Below are 10,018 nucleotides of genomic sequence, written 5' to 3' on the forward strand. Positions count from 1 at the left end.
CCATAAAGTGGTTAGTTAGCCATAGTGTGTCCTGCAATTCCACTCTGACAGTCTGTACTACTGTCAAGATATCAACTAGCTCGTAACCTTCCGGTAGATTGCAGCTCCATCTCTGTAAAATGTCGGCCAGCCTAAACTCTCGAATTTGTTGGCGGTCGGCTTCAACTTGGCACGATACACACCGAGCAGCAGACTGTCGCTTCTGGAAACATAGGTAAGTATTATTGTATGTCTAAATGTATACCTATATGTATTTTCCCCAAACCCGATCACCTTACCCTAGGTCTTCCTGTTGAAGTTGATGGTTTGGGACGAGATCGCATTCATTGCGGGAGAGCTCTTGGCAACCCTAAAGATGTTGATAATTGAGGTTCTTGAGATCTTTGTACAGGGCTCAATGTAGTGTAAATTGGTGGAAGCTGTGTTGCCTGGTTCAAGCTCACGCGTGAATTACTAGCCTCATCCTTGGCTTCCACAAGATGCCTGTCAATTAGAGTGGCTGTGTAGACTATGGAGTACGGACAGTGTTTAGTAAAATTCTGGGTACTAACCGATATTCGATAAATTTATTTGATCTAGAGTGTGTAATTCATTTTTTATTGATGGTGCTGATATATACTTACCTATGTTTCCAGAAGCGACAGTCTGCTGCTCGGTGTGTATCGTGCCAAGTTGAAGCCGACCGCCAACAAATTCGAGAGTTTAGGCTGGCCGACATTTTACAGAGATGGAGCTGCAATCTACCGGAAGGTTACGAGCTAGTTGATATCTTGACAGTAGTACAGACTGTCAGAGTGGAATTGCAGGACACACTATGGCTAACTAACCACTTTATGGAGGATATTAATGTCCTAGAAATGATCCGTACAGCACCTGCATTTTGGGAAGACATCCGAGACTCTTTGGAAGCAATACTAGTATCCACTGGGGAGCGAATAAACAGAACCAGAGTTACAACAAAGATGTCAGTTCTAATGAAGAATTTCCTCTGCAGGAACATCTTTTCCTAGCCTTTTGTATAAATAATTTAAACAGAATGCAAAGTGTTGTAATTAAACCTTCATTGTATGTTACAGATCCTTACCATGATGACGAGTTAACCAGCGAGCGGTTCTTTGCATTGTATCATTTAAATTTCCAGGTACTTCCACTGTGTGTTTCGTTTGTGGAGAGATTCTACCTGTTCTTTGGAGTTTAGGTAAGTGACCCAGTTTCCACACCACGGTAAGCTGTTAGGCTAGGCCGTAGGGTCCCGGCGCGTTCTTTTTGTTAACCCAGAGCTTCACCAAGAGTCCTAACCTCTGGGGTAGGCTGCCCAAACCACCGCAGCCTACGGTGATGGCCACTCCATAACAGATCTGCCACCTCCCACTTTTTTTGTCCTTTGACTAATGTAATGGGTTATTTACTTGGTGAAGCCTTTCAATTAACCCTTTTTTGAATCCCAGCGAGCGGTTCTTTGCATTTTATCATTTAAATTTGTAATACAGTACTATAAGGTGGTTTGAAAATAATTTTGAGCCAATTTATTTATATAATTTATTTATTATTTGTCGTGTTTCTCACAGTATATATCATCAAATATCATTTTTGAATGCTGTTTAGTCTTACTTGGATGAACTACCAAGTTGTTGTCACCATATGCAAAATGGCCCATTTCCTTAGGCAGAGCCAACGGTAAAAACTGGTATTTAGACTGATTAAGGGATTTTCAAAAATGTAGATATTTTTAAAAAGAAGACCATTTGAATCGAATAATGAATTAAACACAATATTAGTTTTACCCGAGTTGCTGGGGACTGAAAGGAGCAGCGAATTAAGTCTAGTAACAGATGGCCGTGTTTATTTTTAGATGCCAGACCCTCGCCAAAATACTTGTCATAGTTTCTTAACGTCAAAGGGGGGCTCTGCTGCGCCACACCCATCGTGTTCAACTGATTGTAGCACACTCACCCTATCGTTTATAAATACGACCGGATGCAGCTGCTTGATCTACATGTAGCCCGTCACCGGATGTATGTTCTAAATAAGAATGTCGCTTTTACTAAGCCACGTGTCACTTTTCTTGTCAAAGCCAAGCCATCTGACTTTTATTTTATCTCCTTTCCGTTGTAACACTCTTTCAACTAAATATACATTTCCGGTCATTGATTTATTTAGCTCTTGTTCATAAAACCCTCCCTTTAGTATTTCACCATTATGGTCTTTGAGTACATATGTAGGTGGTTTTGTCGGTTTGATTGCGTAAATGGTGAAAACCTCGTTTGTCCAGTTTGGCAGATAGCCTTTAGTGAAAACTCTTTTATACTTGCTTATCCTAACACTATCTCCCAGTTTATATTTTGGTGCCACCCTTTTTCCCTTCTTGTTTATCCTTTTTAATATTTCCTTTACATTCTTTTGTTTCACATCTTTTGGTTTCATACCAATTGTTCTATGTACCGAGTTATTATATCGCTTGAGAATATCAGGAAGTAATGATAACCATTCATATGTACCCTTTGCGGTAAACTCTTTCCACATCCACTGTTTCAAAGTTCTGTTAAATCTCTCCACGATACTAGCTTTTAAATCGGAAAACGTAGAATAATGGTTAATTCTATACTTTTTCATGAGAGCACCAATATGTTTATTAAACCATTCAGTTCCCTGATCGGTTTGAAAGTGTTTCATCTTATGTTTGATCAATATAGGTTCAAGTGCCTTGGCAACTGCTGGACCTGTCTTATCTTTTAACGGGACTGCAAAACCGAATTTTGAAAAACAGTTAATCATAGTCATTATGTACCGATTACCTTTATTTAACTTTGCATAAGGCTGCATCTCTACGAGATCGGCCTGGTACAAATCATTCAACCCTTTAAGAGTCACTTTCCGTCTAGTGTAATTCTTTCTAGCTGGTTTGTGTAGCTCATCAGCTATAGCACGTCTGACATCCATTGTTAAAATGATACAACTTAACAGTGTATTGATAACTTATTAAGTTTTTAGAAATGCTGCGGCCCCTCCACCGCCACAGCTCGTGATGGCCTCCAAAAACAAACTAGTTGCCATCTCCGTTTATTATTCTTTTTTTACATTTAGATTTTACAATATTTACAAGTGACTTTATGGAAGATAAATAAATGAGCCATGCAAATGCGGCATGTTTCTTTTGGGACCTTAAACTTTGGATAGATGTATCGCCTTATATGTCTCTTCGCCTTAAGTGAGAAGGAAGATTTACCATTCTTCCACAGTCAATACATAACCTACTAGAGCCTCGAAAAGACTCGTAGTATTTTAGGGTTACATAACCACAGTTTTCTTTATGATAGTTCAAATTGTCCTGCCATAGCGTTGATGGAAGATCAACACTTTCTTTTACATAAACTAAAAGGATGACGGTTGTGTAAATCTTTCTAATTGGAAGCTCGGACAGGGACAACATGATGGTTAGAATGTTCCAAATAGAATAGACTATCTTTTTATTTGCCCCCAGAAAAGCTGCGGCCCCTCCACCGCCACAGCTCGTGACGGCCTCCAAAAACAAACTAGTTGCCGTCTCCGTTCCCCCAAAACGTCTCTTACCACCTTCTCAAGGATGTGATCATGGATTGTAAACAGGAACATCTCAATCTGGTCCATTTGTATAGACGTGCTGCACAGACGGTGCATCTATCTCTTGGAGTTTTAAATTTTGGTACACATACAATCGTTCCAAACCGTCGGAAAGAAATATTTGCTGCCTCTCCAAAATCCTTACAAGACTCTTCATTGTCGAAAAAACAAATATGGTAGTAGACATAGCCGCAGTTTTCATGGTGGTAATAGAATATTTAATCTTTAATCATAGGTGGGATTGCTGCTTGCTTTACAGTATTTAAAAGAAACAGATTATCAGTAATCGTTCTAGCTGAAAACTCGAGTAGGGACAACATGGTGGTGTAAAGGTTCCAAGTGGAATGACACTTACCCCTCCACACGTGGTTTACGGGCCTTTTAGTCAGCCGCGCCAGTGACCTTCACACATGGTTTACAGGCTTTTTAGTCAGCCGTGCCAGTGACCAACATTCACTCATGGTTTATGGCTTTTTAGTCGGCCGCGCCAGTGACCAATAGCATTCACACATGCACAAGGAGTAGCCCAAGTCCCTCCAGATTTGAGCGCCTCAATGTACAAACAGATTTAAAAATAGCCCCACTCCAGTTGGATCTCAGTCACCATGTGCTTCGCATTATGTTTCGGCTGGGTGTTTTCCATCAAACGCGAGCCGGTGGAGCCAATATACGAAGAACTTCAACCCCTGGATCTAAGGCCACCACCGTTACCGCCAAGAAAAACTGCGTATGCCGCCATTAAGGCATGTAGCGATAGTGGAGAGGGGAGCGCTACACATGTGCAGCATGTGCAACATGTGTTCAGTGTCCAACATGATCTCTCTAGTGTTGGTTGTAAATGATTTCATTCAAAATTATTTATGGTGTAGGATTTGTTAATTTTTAAATTTAAGCGAAGAAAAAGAAGACGAAGACACAGATTCGGTATTTGGGTTTAATTGGTAGCAATGAGGGTGGAATGGCTAGAACGAGGTGGATGTTGGGGACTGGGAGTACGTGAAAGATAGTGATGATTCAGGAGTTGAGATTTTGGTGAGTTTTTTGCATTTTAAACCCATATGGAAGTGTATCATAATTGCTACTATGTTTCCTCTTTGGTCCCGTAATTTTAAACTGTTTGACTTCACTGATTGTAACTATATTCCTATCCTTTGTTCGTCTGATTCTATTTTCCTCAATGTCCATTGTTTGTGCAGCATCACCAAGAACCATCTCTTTCAAACTGTCAAATCCAATTTTTTTAGAAGTTTTCATGTTTAATGTGAGCCCTTTTACTTTACATACGGGAATCAATTTTTGTTTGTTAGTCGACCACACAAGATATGCATAGGTTTTAGGCCCTCCGGATACAAACTCTACTATGTATGAACCTGGTCCATACTCGGCCAACTCATCGGTCATTTCCCCTAGATAATCTCCCGTAGGAACTCTGTACAATCCACCCTTATATACATATAGTACAGAATCAGTATCGTAATACAATACCTGACCGCCCAGGGCATCTAGATGCTCATAGAGCTTCAATCTCGCTTGGGCAGTGGTGTAAGCTGCCACCACAACATTTACATTTTGCAATGGCTCCCCAACCTCATCAATATACTCCCAACTAACAACAAGAACCTCTTCATTGACAATCTGTACTTTATTTACATCTATTTCAGGGCTAGTTAACATTTTGAAAAGTGTTTTTGGGTCCCTGACAATTGTAGCTTTAGTCTGGTTTTCCCGCTGTCCAAATTTCCCCCAAAAAGAGTTCAACATCAGTTTAGCCAATGACCTCAAACCACCATTCTTGATAATTTTGTCTTTTTCCAGTTGGACACCCTCTTTTTTAAAATAATCCTTAATGTACTGATCCTTATTCTCCTCTGTTTCACACCAGCTAGGGAACCCAGACGCTTCCTGTTTCATTTTTAGAAATTTATTTATAAAGTCAGTAAACAACCCACCGTTTTCATAGGTGGCTACCTTATACTCCCACAGTTCATACATGTCGAGTACAACATAACCCTTTTCTACAGCTTTTCGAATCTCGTCCATGGTCCATGTCCCAATTAGTGCTCTGTCACCACATTCGTGGTCGCAATCACTTTGAATCTGACCGTCTCCACAAGTCGCGCACAAAACAAACATTAACTTGTCATTCATTTTGGCCGGGAGCACAGGATGGTAAAGATCACGTGGTGGTAGTACTTTGCACTTTAATAGACCCTCAACATTGAGACCTCTCTCTCTACATTCCCTGTCACCTACATAGATCGTTGGATGGCCCACAGGGTACTTGCCATATTTACATACCCAAGGGTAAAGTGAGCATATATCAACGTACTCAATGGTTTCTCCCTCCACACACTTGTGGTAAGTTTTGGCGTTCCCGGTTCTACCACCGAAAAATGCTTGCCTCGGATTCAGGGGTAAATTGTTGAGGATCGGCAACTTGTCTAGATGTTTTAGGTTTTCTGTCTTTTTTAACTGTCTAAACTCACATTCCCACATTTGTACAACGTTATCACCCAACTTTGCTATTTTTGATTTGGTCCGTTCATATCGCAAGTGAAGTGAGTCAGAGGGGTCCTCTTTCAAAGCAAGTTCACGGTCATAGGGAAAGCATTTAGGGCATCCGTGCCAATAGCAGCCTTGAAATTCATAAATATTTTGACCGTCATACCCATCAACTTTCATTCCATTGATCTTAACTTCTTTTCCACGACCAGCGTGTTCTATTCTAACTCCGCGTTTCTCCTCTTCCCATGATAGCCACTGTAACGCAATGGCCGATTGAGCGTCTGTAAGCCTATAGCCATTTTTAGGAACGATGCCAATAGTATTTTTCTTCAAAAAGTTCCTGCGAAAAGCCAAGTTACAAGCACTGGCAATGGTCACAGCCTCGAGAAACGGATCAACATTACACTCTTCCAGGAAAATTGAACGGAACTTTAAGCAAGCTTGGGCCAAGATATCAACATCAGACATACAATACTCGAGGATTTCTTTTTTAAAGTCAAATGTAACGTGATTTTCAACCTGATCATTGTACCAATTTTCAAAATCTTTTTGTGATTTTTCAAACATAGATTCTGGACAGTAAAACTCCTTTGCCGGCATAGGGCCCACATAATTTTGGTTGTCTAGGGTGTTGAAAAGGTGGGGGAAATAGCCTTTCTTCTTTTCCGGGGGCAAATCAAAGGCTTTGGGCAGCGAAGCTAGAGGCATAGGGAAATAACTAAGTGAATCAACAAACCTCACATTGTCAATCTCCATCAAAATGACCTTAGTTCCCCGCATCACAAGTTTCGGAGTGAACTTTGTATCCTCCAGCACATACTTGAGCAAAAATTGGAAATCAAAGCCCTGCCCATTGTGTGCAATGACACAAACATCTTTGAAATGTTTACGGACTTGCATCACATAGTCCATGAACTGAGTGACTGGTTCAAAACTAAACACTCGCGTACGATTTTTACAAGCCATACAAAATTTTACCTCAATACACTGATAGCAAAACTGTTGTGACACACACAAGTTTACTTTATGCAATTTAGACTCGGGATCTGAGGGCAGGGACTCATCTTGGCGGGTTTCCAAGTCAAAGAAAATAAACAGAAAATCTTTAGATTTAAGCTTTCTTGTGTCAGGTTTCATGTAGCATTTGTGGTTAGGGTCTTCAAATGAACTACAAGGTTTACAATATACTTCGCCACATTTATGAGGCTTGGACCGTTCTCTAATCCAAACCAATTTCCCACAGTCAAGACATTTCTTTACATTTTTACATCTGTCAGCTTGATGCGCAATAAAACATCTCTGATTTTTATAAGTCATGTTACATTTAGGGCACAAAACACCACCACTCTCCCCTACACAAGGTGGTGAGATGGTCTGACACTGCGGACAAATGTTTGAGCAGCGGTGGGCTCCTTTGTGATCATAGGGTACATGACAAGCTTCACAAAAATATGTACAAACAAAAGCAGCAGTCAAACTATTAATCACATTGTAGTGTCCATTATAAAAAAGTAAATTTAGTGTGAATTTTGCATTTTCTACATTTCTCTCAAAGTACACATCACGTCCTTTCCTGTCATAGTTGTACACAACAATTTTGTAGTCCCTTAAAAACCCCTGAAATTTTTCAAGCTCCGGGATCCCAGCTCCACCCTCTGGCATTTCAACCCTAGCTCGACGCACAAGTTCCTGAGCCCTGATTGTTTGCCTATTTGCCTTATCTTGCCTCACAGCTTTATAGTCAGGATCTTTAGTTACATTGGCCATAGCCACTACAATTGCACGGGGCAAACACAATTTATCTTTATTATTAATGACAACAATTCCCCGTCTTGACTTGCATTCCTCGTCAAACGTATTGTAAAACCCAGGCCTTACTTTCCCAGAACCTACAGGAAGGTTAATTCTAGTGCATTCCACTTTAAAGGTGTCAGTAGACTTTATAGTTTCAGAGTTTGATTGCACAATACCACCAAAGATTTGCCACAAAACATTTTCATCAATTTCACTAGCAGGGCGAAAATTTACATAGCCCGGTGCTTTTGATTTCAAGTTAAGACTTTGTAGAGTAAACCCAAGTTGATCATTTTCAAATGCTTGCTCTTTCATACTATTTACAATTTGCGCAAACCCTTGTCTCAACCAATCAATCTCATTAGTCTCTGGAGGCGGATTAGTGAATTTAAATACTGTTTTACTTCCATACAATCTAAATTTTTTTACATAAGTTTGATCAGTACTAATCAAAGTAACAGGCTCAACTACTTTAACGGGTTCAACTACTTCATCAGATACATTATCAGCCATACTTACATCCATCGTCGTCAAATACCTAGAGGAAAGTGAAAGGGACACAGATACGCTAGTTCTAGTGGGGGCACAGTCTGCGCGCGCACAAAGCTAAGTATAGCACACGGATTACACAACACAGAGACACAAGATGTGGTGGGGGCACAGCTGCGCGCTCACAAAGCTTAATATAACACACCGATTGCACAACACGTTACACAAAAGAAACAATGTTCACTTACTATAAAACTGATGTACTATAAAACTGATTCACTTACTATAAAACTGATGTACTACACAATAAATAATCAGACCAAAATTAACACAAGAAAAAACTTGCAAACATAACCTCAAAACGTCAAACACAAGAGCACACGTCCAACACGTTCAACTGCCAAAAGCAAAGTGAAAGAAAATTAGTACTGGAAAGCTTAAATAGCAAAAATTGGCCAATCACACAACAGATCACCTATTTATGACCAATCAGGTACAAGCTTATTACAACCAATCAGCAACCAGACACACCATTAACACTTCCTTGTTTTCGTCGAACAAGTATGATGATGATGATGAACAAGAATGAACAAGAACAGTAATGATGATGAAGAAGAAGAAGTAGAAATTTTGAAAAATATAATGTTTGTAAATACTTTTTAGATTAATGTAAATAATAGATAGGAGTAAAAGCCATTAAACAAAACTTTACCAACCAGCATAAAAAACGGCCTTTATAAAGGGCATCAATTCTTCTTAGACATTATGTATTTTTAGATAGAGAAATTTAAATGTAAATAATAGATAGATAGTTGTCAGGAATTGGCAGAATTGCAGCTACAGCGGTAAATGACAACCTTAACTTACAGAGCATATAAAAAAATATATATTTTTTTAATTCTTACTTACATGTACCTTTAAGCTGCAGTCCGTAACAATGACGAAACAAATGATAATTTCCGTATCCCCTGTTAAAACCGGCTTGAAGAAGGCTTAAGCAAAACTTTACCATAGAGAACAAAAAACGGCCTTTCTAAAGGCCACCAATTGTTGGACATTAAATTAACATTTCATAGATTCCAGGTATTGTTCGCTGAGGATGTTCCGCAGCTCCGCCCCCGGATCGACGACTAACTCCCAGAACGACGTTGACGTCTACAGGTAGCTGAGCTACCAGGGCTTGGACCCACAGCAGACCGGAAGTATATGCTCCCAGCGAGCAGGCACTTCCCCCAGACGTGGCGCTAGTCGCCACAATCATATACACTTGGACTTGGACTTGGAATTGTGGTTAATCTGAATAATGTTTCTGGCTGTGTATGTGGTTGTCGCCACAGTCATATACACTTGGACTTGAGCCAGAGGTTCACGGGTTCGATCCTTACCAAACACATTTACAATATTTGCTGAGTCTTATTTACTATATATACTACAGTCCATAAGAATGGCAAAACAAATGATAATTCCCGTATCCAACGTTAAAACCGGCTAGAAGAAGGGTTAAGCAGAACTTTACCATTGAGAACAAAAAACGGCCTTTCTAAAGGCCACCAATTGTTGAACGTTAAATAAACATTTCATAGATGTTATGTAATGTTGGAATGATGGCTAATTTGAATAATGTTTCTTC

The 10,018-nt window shown here is 39.9% G+C and overlaps 1 protein-coding gene across 1 annotated transcript; it reads right to left on the minus strand.

The window, feature by feature from the left end:
* Positions 1-4,614: 4,614 nt before the first annotated feature.
* Positions 4,615-7,242, minus strand: LOC128999024 (uncharacterized). Its single transcript, XM_054425380.1, has one exon. It carries the CDS (start codon positions 7,240-7,242, stop codon positions 4,615-4,617), a length of 2,628 nt encoding a protein of 875 aa, XP_054281355.1.
* Between the last annotated feature and the right edge of the window lie 2,776 nt (positions 7,243-10,018).

This window comes from Macrosteles quadrilineatus, unplaced genomic scaffold, assembly GCF_028750875.1.
Source record: "Macrosteles quadrilineatus isolate MER2022 unplaced genomic scaffold, UCM_ALF_1.0 Scaffold_7__1_contigs__length_78375512, whole genome shotgun sequence".
Classification (NCBI taxonomy): Eukaryota; Metazoa; Arthropoda; class Insecta; order Hemiptera; family Cicadellidae; genus Macrosteles; species Macrosteles quadrilineatus.